General features: G+C 40.6%; 1 protein-coding gene across 1 annotated transcript; it reads right to left on the bottom strand.

Moving 5' to 3' along the window:
• Positions 1–1,664: 1,664 nt before the first annotated feature.
• Positions 1,665–9,392, bottom strand: LOC310860012 (engulfment and cell motility protein 3-like; the record flags this gene model as incomplete). Its single annotated transcript, XM_083766775.1, has 6 exons — positions 1,665–1,729; positions 2,535–2,608; positions 3,095–3,174; positions 5,597–5,701; positions 6,065–6,177; positions 9,232–9,392. 6 exons carry the CDS (start codon positions 9,390–9,392, stop codon positions 1,705–1,707), a joined length of 558 nt encoding a protein of 185 aa, XP_083622901.1. The 3' UTR covers positions 1,665–1,704.
• Between the last annotated feature and the right edge of the window lie 5,532 nt (positions 9,393–14,924).

The raw sequence follows: 14,924 nt of genomic DNA, 5'->3' as shown, positions 1-14,924 counted from the left end.
GGTCTGGGTGGGAGCATGGAATCCTCTTCGTGTTTGAGTAAATGGTCACACCCCCCTCCTACTGTGTTTGTATGTTTTGTTTTGTTATGCTTGTTTTGCTTTTCTGTCTGTTTTGTTTTTTTGTTGTATCTTTATCCTTTTTATAGCTATTTTGAATATTAATAGGGCTGGCATTATAAGCTGAGGCTTCTGCCAAACACTCCCTTTTGGTCAACAAAAAAATATTGTATAAGGTGTGTTTATTTTAAATGACCAATAAACTTGAAACTACTAGTTTAGGAGTAGGGGATAAAGTCCAGAAGTCCAGTCCGTGACGGAGGGACGCCGTCTCAAGCGAAACTTGACCCACGAGAGAGACACCACCGAGCGAGCTAAAGCGCCGCGAGTTGCCGAGTCAAACGTTTGCGAAGTTCGCTTTAAGTCGACTCGGCCCCGTTGGAGTTGCAACCCGATACAGGCACAGAATAGTGAAATCATGTTCTGGCAAAACAAGTGCAGTGGCCAATCACAGCGCATCCTTTACGCAAACGCCAAGAGGATTCCATGCTTGCCATCTGGGTGGGTTATATAGCCAGCCTTTCCTGGCTATGGGTCCTGAACCCACGCTTGGAGAGCTCCTTGTACCTTGTTGTACTGCTCGCCATGCAGCCTCCATAACATGGCCTGGAGGCCACTGTACCCATTAGGATTATTATTTTACAGTAGTTTTAGAGTTTTAGTACCTACAAGATCAAACCCAGGGATGCTTCATTCATGCGCCCCAACTATATGCAGACGTCCGTGGCTGTGTGCGCCACGAACACAACAAACAAGCTTAACCCATTCTGACCTGAGATCAGATTCTAAAAATGTCTGTTTGAAAATGACAGTTTTCTGAAAAAGCTATGTTTCTGTCAGTCGTTCTTCGATTTAAAAATAAATAGCTAAAGCATAACATAATGCTAACACCAAAATGGGTTAAATGTGTGGGGAAATGGAGAAATCACGTGTCAGTCAGTGGCTAATATGCCAATGCATTATGAAGTCCATGCCTCTCTGGGGCTAATATTAAAACATCTATTTTATAATTTTTCTTTACATTGATTTAAGTTATATTCTTTTTTAAGTAGGCCTATTGTCTGTATTATTTGTTTTACAGACTTGCGGGTGGCCTACAGTATTATTATAGCCTACGATTGAAGAATCCTCTCCATTATGCTGCTATTGCACATATAAAAATAAAACCTCTCTCTTGGATAAAAAATAGGAATAAAAAGGGAATTGATTAATGGGTCAAAGGAGTCCACTTTCTTATCAACTAACGATTAAACAGTTTTGATTTAAGAAATAATTAGCAAACCTAATAATGCGTTTGCTGAGTTTTTTTTCGGGGAATAAAAAAATAAATAAAACGAGAAAAGCCGACGCAGAAAAGAAGTCGGAAAAAGAACAGTCAGTTTATGTGGTACAGTAATTACCTAATGACAGTCAACAGGTGTGACGTTTTCGCACACCTTTAAAATTGACACACACACACACACACACACACACTTTTCTACTATTCAGCTTGGCTGAAGTCGTAGTTGAAGTTGTAGTTGCTGGGCGGTTTGGGGATGGGCGGGGCGTTGTCGGGGATGGGCACGTTCTCCAGGTCCAGGAGGCGGAGCTTGATCTCCAGCTCGCTGCGCATCGACTCGCTGCTCATGTCGCGCCCCAGGAGCACGCTCAGACCGTCCGTCCACAGGCAGAACTACAAACACAGAACAACAGGAGAACTACAACAACCACAGAGCAACAACATGGAGCACGCTCAGACCGTCCGTCCACAGGCAGAACTACAAACACAGAACAACAGAACTACAACAACCACAGAGCAACAACATGGAGCACGCTCAGACCGTCCGTCCACAGGCAGAACTACAAACGCAGAACAACAGAGAACTACAGCAATCATCTACGTGTTCACATGTTAAACCACCAGGGGGCAGTGATGTGTCATATTCAGAGCTGTCTCATTATGGAATAATAATGCTTCATTTCCAATAATGCTCATTTGCAGTTAGCCGGCCCAACCTCCCTATCTCATTTTAACTGTTCGTCGACTACCTTTTTCCACTGACGAAAATTACATAGAAAATAAATGAAAACTAAGCTATGGTGACTAAAACTAAGACTAAATATACTGATGATTTCGTCAACAAATACAAACTAGACTAAAATGTTAGGAAGGGACTAGTGGACAAGAGATCCAGTTCGAGTCATTTTACACATGCATGCTGAAAATAGCCGATCTACAAGTCCACAACGTGTCACGACTCACGACACGTTGTGAGCTTGTAGATCGGCTATTTTCAGCAAGTGAAAAAGAAACGTCCGTCATTACGACGGCATCAAGGCCCGCCAAAATACATTTTAGTCAACTAAATCAACTGTAGATTTAGTCGACTAAAACTAGACTAACACTAAAACACTCCAGGTGTCTAAAATGTGACTAAAACTGAAGGGAAACGACTATGACTGCCCCCAAAAACAACACTGGACCCAGCTGGACTCACGTCTGTTCTGGACGAGGCGATGAAGTTGAGGCTGTATTCCTCCACGTCGTACATGATGCTGAATCCAGCACTTCCTACAGAGGACACACACACACACACACACACACACACACACACACACACTTAGGACTGAGACCAGATTCAGATTCTACCCCAGAAGCAAAGATTTGTGTTTAAAACTCGCTCTGAAAAAATAAATATTCAAAGATTCGCACCACATTTTCAAGGCTCGTAGCTTGTAGATCTACTATTTTTCAATAGCTAAAAGTATAACATAATCCTTAAAACACCACTGAATGGGTTAAGGCTAGGCTACAGCCACTAACTACAATGAATTACAGCACACTTTTTATTTCGTACATTTCGTATGATATAATATATGATACGCTGCGTACTACTGGACAATGGCAAATCATTGACCATGTTCATAGTTTACAATGGTGGCCATTTTGCCATCACACTGTAGGGTACCGGTACAACTTAAATTTGTTGACAATATATTTAGCCATAGTTTAGGTCATCATAGCATAGAGAAGGAGTGGAAGGAGAAGTGTGCTCACCTTGGTCTGTTTGCCTTTGCTCTCCTTCATGTGAGGACAGTCTTTACCCGTTAACAAGGCCTTGATGTCTGCCACGGGAACTGAGAGGAGATAGGAAGGAAAGAAAGAAAGAAAATGAATGGCAATTAGAGAGAGGAAGAGTACAGAAAGTACAGCAGTCGTCAGGGTCAAATTGTAGACCCGTCGAGACCCGTACGACATGGATTTCAAAAGCAATTCTCCTGAACGCTGCCTTCCGGCATGGCATGGAAAGGAGTGCCATTTGCATTTCTTTCACCAGATGATAAAAGACTTCATCATTCACTAAACTCACCCCACACGGGCGGCAGTTTTTTTTGTACTGACATAGTGGACTACTAGTGAATCAAACTAGTGTTTACTTTTTGTCGAGTCTCGAACTGGCGCTAATCTTTTCAACAGTGAGAAAGCCTGGACAGATAGTGGCGCTGGCTGATGATGACGTATCAGCAACAACGTGGATACGTAATAGATTAGAGAGTATGCACATGCATGATTTTCCCATCAGGACACACCCCCTCATCTAGAACCGTCCTGCTGTTTCTAAATGTCACATAATGCAGGAGGCAGCGAAATGTTGTGTTACTGAAAACAAGCACTTGAAATTGAAATGTCTAATTATTAGGTGTATTTGCTACCCATCTACTTCATGCATGTAAACACCTAGTATTATTAAGTATGGTTCAAGTTTCTATCTATATAAGAAATACACTTTTATCAATTTAGAAATATTCTAGATCACTTTTTAGTTTTTCAAAGAAAAATAAATCATTGATGTGATGAAAAAAAGGTATATAAACTGAATTAAAATATGTAATACAGTATAATTATTTTATTATTTATTGTAAATTGTCAATTGTTTGAAATGTATTTCATCTTGGACTATAGTGATATTAATACTAAATCATGATCAGAGTAATATGTGTCTCTAACTTCAATTTTTGTAATAATACTTTCACATTTGTTAAAATATACATGATCTAAAATACTTCCGTAATCTGTAGTTGGATTTGTATTTAATTGTTTAAAGCCTAATCTTGACAAGGTCTTTATACTTCTATCTTTCTCAGTATAATGGTCTTCATTGAAATCTCCTATTATCATAATTGCAGAAGTCGGAGATGATAGATACTTTACCATGTTTTAGAGAAATGTGTTAAAATTCGAAAGGTCTGTTTTAGGTGATCTGTACATAAGAATGATATATAGATCTTTATCTTTTACATGTATGCATACGTGTTCTACTCTTTCTAATATCCTGATTTCATTTTGAATTATTTCAATGGAAATATCTTCTTTTATAGCAAACATAACTCCCCCACCTATATCATATTCTCTGTCATTCCTGATTCCTCAGTGGTTCTTTAGGTCAGTGGTCCCCTCTGAAAGTATATATTTCTTCTCTTTCTAGAATAATATATACTTGCATATATACTTATATATACTTAGATATATACTTAGTTTTTGCACAATACACTAACGTTAAGCTTTATGGTTAACTTTTTGACACTATCGTTACTTTTATACACCCCAGAAACATAATGTTGTATTACTTACGTCATCATTGAGAGCAGTTATACATATACTATATATAGTATGTAGTTGTAAGTTGATTAGCGGTATACTGTGGTTACTTTGCGCCAAAAACCGTGCCAGCCAACCCGCCACTTGATGCGTATGCAAATAAAACAGCAGATTTGTGCCTGGTTTGCTGGGACCAGATTACATAAATGACCATATTTCTTACGTCATCATTGAGAGCTAGTCATACATATACACACCATGTACTATTTTATTTTATTTTACTGATTATGTATATAGTATACGTATGACTAGCTCTAAATGATGACGCAAGACATATGGTCATTTATGTAATCTGGTCCCAGCAAACCAGGCACAAATTTGCTCTTTTATTTGCCTACGCATCAAGTGGCGGGTTGGCTGGCACGGTGCACACAGACCGGGCGAAATTATTACTTGCGCGCTCTGCTTGCGCAAGTAATGAACAGATGGTATCCATGATTCCAGGGCAGGTCACTCACTAATTCTCCTGGAGTGATTCTATAGTGTCGCAGTCCCGCCCCCTACCAGGGCCCAGGAAATGATTCCCCGTTCATTTTCCTCATAGACATTTCAAAAAGTATTTATTTACAGACCTTTTGAGCCTCGTACAAAGCCAACTCGAGTTGTGACAAATCATGACAAAAAACAAACATTTTAGGGCCGAAAAAATAATTAGAAAGAAGAAGAAAACAGGTTTTTTTGTAATTGTAATTTTGCAATTTTTTGTTTGGTCCAACATATTGTGTTTAATTTCATGAGTTGTCACGACTCGAGTTGGGTTTGTACGACGCTTATAAGGTCTTTAAATAAATACGTTTTGAAATGTCTATGAGTAAAATGCATTGGGAATTATTTCCTGGGCCTGGCGTCGTCATGAAAGGGGGCGGGACTGCGACGCTCTATTGGTGGGTAGTAACTCACTCTTCTCCTGCAGTGATTCTATTGGTGGGCTGTCTGCGTCTTCATCCACGTCTCCGTAGTGAAGCACTTTGTGATTGGGAGACAGCCTGCAGTACCACAGCTTATCTGCAGGTACGTTTTTAAAAGCGTTTTTTTTGCCGTTTTAGTTTATTTAAAACAATGTTTTATTGTAATTTACAAAAAAAAAATCAGTTAAAACTGGCACTGCTAAGAAAGTGGAAGATGGATCTACCCAAAATACTAGACATGTATGAAATATAATATAATAGGACTAAAAACAGCACTTTCGTTTTGTCAACACTCAAAATACAGTGTCGTTTTCTTTATCTTATTTTAGTTGGATAAAATGTTTTTTTATTGTATTCGTTTTAGTAAACTGTGGTAACCTTAGTGTGTGTGTGTCCGTCTGTGTGTGCGTGTATGTGCGCGGCGTGTGCATGTGCGCATGTGTGTCTGTGAGCGTGTTACCCTGTCTGCGTCGACTGCTTATCTTCCTGAACAGCGTTCCCTGACACAGCCTGTTGAGTCTCTGCTGGCGAATCAACTCCAACAGCTCCGGCTTCAAACGCTCCTTCAGCTCACTGGACGGACGGACGGACGGGCGCGCACACACACACAAAAAGGAGATGCATACAAGGAAACACATATTATAGGTGCAGTAAGGTTATACATTTACAAAACCATGGCATGTGTTTTCATGCTACGACAGGCATGTCACCCAGTACTCTATCTATGGGTATAAGTAGCAGCAGCGTCTCCGCCATATGTGTGGCGGCTGACAATTACAGCAGAGACAGAACAATACTCTGCCAGCCTTTTGGCCTCCTCTTTGGGCATCCCAAGTTGTCGGAACCCACACGCACGCATACACTCGCACGCACAGGCACACGTCCGGCAGAAACGTCGTACCTCCATATTTTAACATCTTGTGTTTGTTCATAAATTAACGCCCTACTTCATCGTATGAAGATGTGATTTGCCATTGGCCATAAGCTCATCATAACCTTTATTTAAACTTGGGAGTACAATTGAGGGGCAGGCCCTCATTTTCAATGTAGCCGAAAATACAAAAACACAAAATCAACAACATACACTAAATACAGCAATATAAAAATATATGAATTGTAAAACAGAAAGTGTCCAAAGCTAAAATAACTATAATAGATGAGATGAGAATAAATTAAAACAGTTACATTGTTGAGTAAAAGTGCTAGAAATCATTTCCCTGAATTGACCTATAGACCGATTCCGTAGCCGGCGTAGCGGGTCTCATGGTCGCAGCCTACGTATTTCCTGTAGGCGGACTCGACGTAGCTGCGGGGGTAAAACCCAAACCAGGCGCACCTCTCCACTACAGTGAACGGCAGAGTGACTGATGTTAGTTTGCCTCAAACTTTACTCTTTTACCAGCTTTTTTACTAACACTAACATTACAAAGATGCCCAGAACATCGAGATGAACCTGTGTAGTTTATGGCTGCTCCAACAGTAGTGGCAACATAAAAAATAAATAAAAACGGAATGTCTAATATCCACCGCGTTGGCGGGGACCAGAGCCATTGAGTAATGGTTGAGACGAAGCAGTGAAAGATACATAACGCCAGTCTTACCCAATACCAAATATTTCTGTTTTATTAACACAAGGCTGCTGTACTTTATACCTCATACTTTAAATTTTTAGTATGAGGTATAAAATACAGCAGCCAGTGTTCATAAAACAGAAAGATTGGGTATTGGGTAAGACTGAAATTATGTATCTTTCAGGACCCTTCACTGCTTTGTCTCAACCATTACTCAATGGCTCTGGTCTCAGCCACCACAGTGGATATTTGGACATTCCGTTTTGTTTTGTTTTTTATGTTGCCACTACTGTTGGAGCAGCCATAAACTACACAGGTTCATCTCGATGTTCTGGGCATCTTTGTAATGTTAGTGTTAGTAAAAAAGCAGGTAAAGGAGTAAAGTTTGAGGCAAACTCTGCCGTTCACTGTAGTGGAAGAGGTGTGCCTGGTTTGGGTTTTACTCCCGCAGCTATGTCGAGTCCGCCTAAAGGAAATACGTAGGCTGCGACCATGAGACCCGCTACGGAATCGGTCTATAGGGAAGGCAGAGATCTGATTTTTAAGGACCTTTGGAGTTCGTTCCAATCAAATGGAGCACTGACAGAAAAAGCTGCTCACTGCTCCAGTGTTGTTGTCGTCGACTAAAACTAAGACGAAAAATGTTCGTCGACTACCTTTTTTCACTAAATAAAAACGAATCTATGATGACTAATACTAAGATTAAATATACTGACAATTGTCAACAAATAAAAACTAGACTAAAATGTTAGGAAGGGACTAGTAGTTAGAGATCCAGTTTTTTGCTAGGTTGCATGCTGAAAATAGCTGCGACGCGTTGTGAGATTGTATATCTGCTATTTTCAGCATGCAACCAAAGTAAAACATAATGTCCTTACAACGACATCAAGGCCTGTCAAAACACATTTTAGTCGACTAAATTAACTGTAGATTTAGTCGACTAAAATCGTATGACATTTAGTCGACTAAAACTCGACTAAACGACTAGAACATTGCAGGTGACTAAAACTAAGTGAAAACTATTCAAGAGACTATGAATAAAACTAAAATAGAAATTTGCTGCCAAAAACAACACTGCACTGCTCCTAGTTGTTATAGGATGGGTAAATGTAGCTGATCTGCAACGCTCCTCGATCTGCCATTTTTGAACGATGCAACCGTTTTGGTTTTTTTCCACCCGAAACCACTGAATAATTTGGATGGACAGTCGGCATATTGTGACAATACGCCAGTGGTGTTTACATTGTAACAGCACAGCACCATGGCAGGACAAACCACCGTCTATAAAGGTCCATTCCATAGGGGTGGAACGTTCTGGCCAGTGACTATATGCCAGTGACCTCGATAAGGGAGGATTTTTACGGCTCTAGCAGTGATTCAGAAACATATTAATTTCATGGACCGCCAGTTTCACACGCATTATGCTACGGATCCCCTGATTTAATGGGTGTCCAAATGGACCTGTTAGGGTCCATTTGGACACTCTGAGTTACAGACCCATAAGTAAGGGTCCATTTGGTTCCATTTGGACACTCTCTGAGTCACAGACCCATAAGTAAGGGTCCATTTGGTTCCATTTGGACACTCTCTGAGTTACAGACCCATAATAAGTAAGGGTCCATTTGGTTCCTAAATACGTCTAATTGAGCTAGGTACGCCCTGGAACTCCCTCAATTACCCCTAGGGGTCCCCGGATGCCACTTTGGGAACCACTGTTCTAGTGAAATGGTACTCCTCATCCCAGGCTAGTGTTCTAGGGAATGGTACGCCCCCCAGGCTAGTGTTCTAGTGAAATGGTACTCCTCATCCCAGGCTAGTGTTCTAGTGAAATGGTACTCCTCATCCCAGGCTAGTGTTCTAGTGAAATGGTACTCCTCATCCCAGGCTAGTGTTCTATAGTGAGATGGTACTCCTCATCCCAGGCTAGTGTTCTATAGTGAAATGGTACTCCTCATCCCAGGCTAGTGTTCTATAGTGAAATGGTACTCCTCATCCCAGGCTAGTGTTCTAGTGAAATGGTACAACCCCCCCCCAGGCTAGTGTTCTTGCCACTCACAGAACGGGCGGGGCGAGGGTCTCCTCCTGGTGGAGGCGCTCCGTCTGCCGCAGCTTAAGGATCTCGCTGTAGTTCAGAGCGTTCACCTTGTTCTTGAAGAGCTCCAGAGAGGTGGGCTTAGTGGACAGGGTCCTGGTGATCTGCTCACGCACCACCTGCATCACCTGATGGAGCACGCACACACACACACACACACACACACACACACACACACACACACAACACACACACACACACACACAGCCTATTTGGGCTTGCCGTTTAATGTTGCTACATTTATAGCAACAACTAATGAGACACAGAGGTACAGTAGCTCCCGGATTGTGTGTTGATTACAGTTAGGGGTGCTTTTCTTTTCTTTCCGAGGTATTAAAAATGACTTAAAAGTTCTTCTTCAGACCCACAGGTTGAGAACCATTGCTTTAGGACACAAGTATCCATTGTTAAAATCTTCTCTTTACAGATTATGAAAGTACAGAATGTGAGCTTTAAAATGATGTGATCAGAACATATTTGAAGATGTGCTTATTGGAATAATAAACCTCTTAAACCAAGAATGTGAGTAACGGGCTCTCAAACTGGCAGTCAGGTAAGCAGTGTTGCCATCTCTCATGAGAGAAGTAAGCCAACCCACCTCCGAACACAACCCAAATACAAGCCAACTTTTGCGAGATAAATAAGTCAAATCTCCCCTCGAAAAACCAGCCAAAACAAGCACAAAAATATATAAATTCTAATAAAAAAAAAGATTTGATGCATTTATCATTATAAATACTATGTACTGTATGTCTAATAATTATGAATGTTTTGGTCATTTATTACATTATTACACACATACTTTAGCCAGGGCTTAATAAGTAGATCCAGACCGATTCTGTCACTCAATTTCACACTATTCCCCAAACCTCACAAACCCTTCTGTCCCAATTGGTCATGTCTGTGTAAACAGTATATTTGAACAATTTCAAAACCTTTCATAATTAGCAGATCTACAAGCTCTGACAAATTTTGAGTTTGTAGACTAGAATTGTACTCGAGTAGCTATAGGGCTAAAAACATATTTTCCCCTTGAGGAAAAATGAGCAAGACCGCACTGAAATTATCCACATTTGATAAATGAATGCAGTTCAGTCTGTCAAATAATTTACCATCTTTTGACGGACTGATTGATCCATCAGTAACGATTCTGCCTCATTGAAGTCGTGTTCACTGGCAATTGGCAGCTGGAAGGGGAGCATAAAATGTGTGTTGGCTGGTCCCCGGGTACCACCCGGTGTCACGTTGCCCTCAGCCAACTCCTTCTTGATGAACTGCACATCCCTGGACAGATCGTTTACCACCACAAGTACTTCAGCAAGCATTGAAGTCATCTTCTGGATGGCAAGATCTTCAAAAGAAAATTGAAAATAACCTGCAAATGACACATTAGGAATTACACTATGTCCAATAGACTTGCCTTTCATAAGCTGCCCGTCACCGCCGGCCATCTGTGTGGTTCCATCTGTAAAACACAAACATTCATGCAACTTAAAAATCACTGCACACATTTGGAAAGGTTAGACGTTTGTGTGCGTGTGTGTGACAGCAATTTATTTTTCTTTAGTAAACAGAAAAGGCATTTTCAGTATCTAATCAGGAGAGAACTCATACAGATGAATTGAATACACAGGACCACAATGGAAACAAGCTCTGAGGGCTTTTAAACATTGTATAACTGTACTCAATCAATCATAGAGGTGGACAAGAAGTGAACAATGACCATCATTCGAAGAGATCCAACCTGTCACACATAGATTGGAAAATGTCTACAAATGTTACATGACAGTCTCGGTTGCACTTACCATTGCAACCGTGATCAGCCACCGACATTGGATCATACTGTTGGTAGAAGTCTAGAGGGAAAAAATGCAAAAAAAAGATTACATTTGTATAAATGGATCACGTTACATTTCAGTAGTAAATTGGGTTCCTTAGTGAGGAATACAATGACATACCATTTTGTGCACGTCGTTGAAGACCAGGGGGTGTGTTGTACTCCCCTGAGCAGTATCCCGACATACCTGTAGAAACAAAATCAGTACGTTTCACTATAGCTTGACTGCATTGGATCAAACTGGTGGTAGTTTCCTCTAAAGAAGTCTAGAGGGGGAAACAAATGCTGTAACATTTACACAAAACATGACACTGACAGGGTGATTTAATTTGTATACCAATGGATCACATTACATTTTAGTAGTAAATTGGGTTCCTTAGTGAGGAATACAATTACATACCATTTTGTGCACGTTGTTGAAGACCAGGGGGTGTGTTGTACTCCCCTGAGCAGTATCCCGTCTTTTAGCCCAATAAGACATCTTAAGAGTGATGAGGAGCTGTAGTCAGTGTACATAAATTGTGTCCATTTACTTTGCTGCAACGGGCTGAGGAGTCTTCTTCAATGCTGCTAGTCTTGAAACTGTTATGTGATTCTGGAAGAAGAAAAAAAAGGGGGTCCTGATTAATGTGCTGCATTCCAATGTGAAACAAGCTGAAACATTGCATAATTGTACATTTGGATCAACATCAAGCTTGTTCATTATTATAATGTAATAGTATTGTTAATTATAAAATACCAGCATAACCAAACGTCTAACTATAACAGGACCAATGCAGTCTGACTGAGACTTCTCTATAAAACACACGTCCATACTTCAATGGAAGTTAAGCAAGAGAGGCCATTATTTCCTAATGCATTCTTAAAACTTTATCTTTAGCAGATCAAACAATGTACAATTACTTTTTTCTCCTGTCTATCCACGCCGTCTCCTCAACTACGGCTAAGAGCCGCAATTCTTCCTGTTTTGGTATGGGTCACCCGATATGGACGATTGGCTGACTGGCACAACGTCATTCAGTACAAAAGCACGCAATTGGTCTGTTCGTTTTGAAGCAACGCCGGTTAGAAGAAGATAAAAACGTTTCAAAACACATCGAAATGTTAAATAATGTACTGGTTATAGGTCTGAGAACAGACACAGGAACCGTACGGTTCCACTTGTACACTCCCGAGTTAAATTAATAAGGACACGCCAACAGATATTAATTTATCTTAATGTTACGGCCCGTGTATCCGATTTGGATGAAATCAGATCAAAATGAAATGACGTCTTCCGTCGCCGTGGAAACGGCGTCTTCGGCGCAGATGTTCACTTTTTTTCTGTCACAATGCCAACACATACCAAATCCGTTATCCGATCCGATTCTTGGGCAGACGGACACTCACATTGCGATAGCCGCAGATCAGTATAAGCCTGGGACCGAGGCTACTCAGGCTAGCCGTATGTTTTGTTGAAAATTAAAACAGGAAGACAACCCCGTCTTGGTTGGAGATATGCAACCAATCTGTAGGCTATTAAACAGTCTTGTTGGAAATAAATGTGCCTGTGGTGAATGAGATCTCACCTTAATCTATAGGTCCACGTCCCATTTTTTTTCATGGCTGCACGGTTTTATACTCATCATTTGAATATGATTGCACAATATTGTTGCTAGGAAAGGTGTGCTGGATTATGCTCCAGGTCTAGTAAACGTTATGCTGCCAAAGGGAGGGGTTCGAATCCCTTCACACACTAGGCTCCAGACTTCCCAAAACAGGTCAGGCTCCTACTTGGCCTCACCCCCTGAACCCACCTCACCCCTGCCCATTGACAGGCTGGAATGGCTTAGGATCGACGACAGAGTTTCTGCAAACTGAAATAAATATTTCAATCAATCAGAAAGTGAGAACAAATAAAATATAAAAAAAACATTGTAGCCTACAGAATCTTGCTTTTTGAAAACAAAAACGATGCCAAAGACCAAAGACCAAGAAATAGGGATAGAAGGAATAAAGGTAGACAGAGGAGCCAGGGGGGTGCCGTACTTAGTTTAGACAGTTTTTGGTTTAGACTAGTCATTGGTTAGAGTAGACCATTGACTAGTCTAAACTAAGTATGCACCCTAAGCCAGGGGCCTCAGTCATTCAGTGTTGTTGATATCTCAAGTTAATCTTTTCTGTTGTCTGTTGTTTTGAGTTGTGATAACTGCAGGGTTTGTACTCTATGAGTTATTTACTGTTCAGAGATGAAGTGCACATAATGGCACACTGGGCTATGCTTCAGACTGGTGTGCTCCTGCTGACATTGGGAGGAGTTAGAAACCTGTGAGATGTTGACAATTATTTATTTATTCAGTCATCCGTTGATGCGTTTATTTTGACGCTTTAAATGGGCAGAATATTGTGTGTGAAACTGAAACATTAGCACCATTCGCTTTGATAATTTGGAACACATTGACTGACCAAGCCACGTCAGTGTAATGTGGCATTTGGGCATATTTAGGTCATGTTATAAAGAAATTGTTACTTTAACCTATCATGCATCATATTTACTATTTCTATGTGGCCTGTATAACATTAATTACCATAAGGTGAACTTATATAGGTGATGATGGTGAGATGGTGATGTTAAAAACAAATCTGTAGGCTTATTAAACAGTTTTGGAAATCGGTGTGAATCTGAATGAGATTTCAAGTTGATCTAGTTCCCAGTTCGTTTTGAGTTGTGATGGCTGCTTTTATAACCTATGATTTGATTACGATTACAAATTGTCATGGCTAGAATGGCTCACTGTAGTAGGCATATGTTCCATGACTGGGGAACTTTATGCCGACAAACGGAGGACCAAGTTCGAACCCCGTTAGAAAAAAACGTTCATTTATTTACGGTATGTATTTATTCTTTCATCGATGCGTTTATATTGACGCATTACATGGGCTGCATAGTTAATGTATGTGACACATGTTTACTCATAGTTGCATTTATAAAACGAATTGTTGTACATAGACAGTCACAGGAAGAATGCGAGTGTCTTCCTGTTTCAATCACAACAACAAAATACAGGGCTAAAGGGTGTGCAACCACAACGCAATGTGAGTGTCCTTCCGTCTCCCCGACGCTTCTTATTCCAAACGAGAATCAGATCGGTATGTTTTGATAAGTTGGCATTGACGAGGACAGCTACGCAGTGTAGGGTCCGTGTAGGACCACAACCCAGCTGGCACAAGACGTCTACTTGACGTTAGGATAACGTTGTACTCCAACGTTGGATGACCATCGTTGGTTGGTTGGATATGAAAGTTTGATTGACGTCATAACCCAACGTTGGTCTGACATAAAAACCTAACGTTGGTCTGACATCATAAACTAACGTTGGTCTGACATCATAAACCAACGTTGGATGACTATCGTTTTTTGGTTGGATATGAACGTTTGATTGACGTCATAACCTAACGTTGGTCTGAAATAAAAACCTAACGTTGGTCTGACATCATAAACTAACGTTGGTCTGACATCTGGATGACCATTGTTTTTTGGTTGGATATGAAAGTTTGATTGACGTCATAACCCAACGTTGGTCTGACATCATAAACTAATGTTGATCTGACATCATAAACCAACGTTGGATGACCATTGTTTGGTTGGATATGAACGTTTGATTGACGTCATAACCCAACGTTGGTCTGACATAAAAAGCTAACGTTGGTTTGACATCATAAACTAACGTTGGTCTGACATCTGGATGACCATTGTTCTTTGGTTGGATATGAAAGTTTGATTGACGTCATAACCCAACGTTGGTCTGACATCATAAACTAACATTGGTCTGACATCATA

This window comes from Protomyctophum parallelum (assembly GCF_964188405.1).
Source record: "Protomyctophum parallelum genome assembly, chromosome: 6".
Taxonomy (NCBI): Eukaryota; Metazoa; Chordata; class Actinopteri; order Myctophiformes; family Myctophidae; genus Protomyctophum; species Protomyctophum parallelum.
The sequence above is the reverse complement of the archived record's forward strand: the minus strand, read 5'-3'. Positions and strand labels throughout refer to the sequence as shown.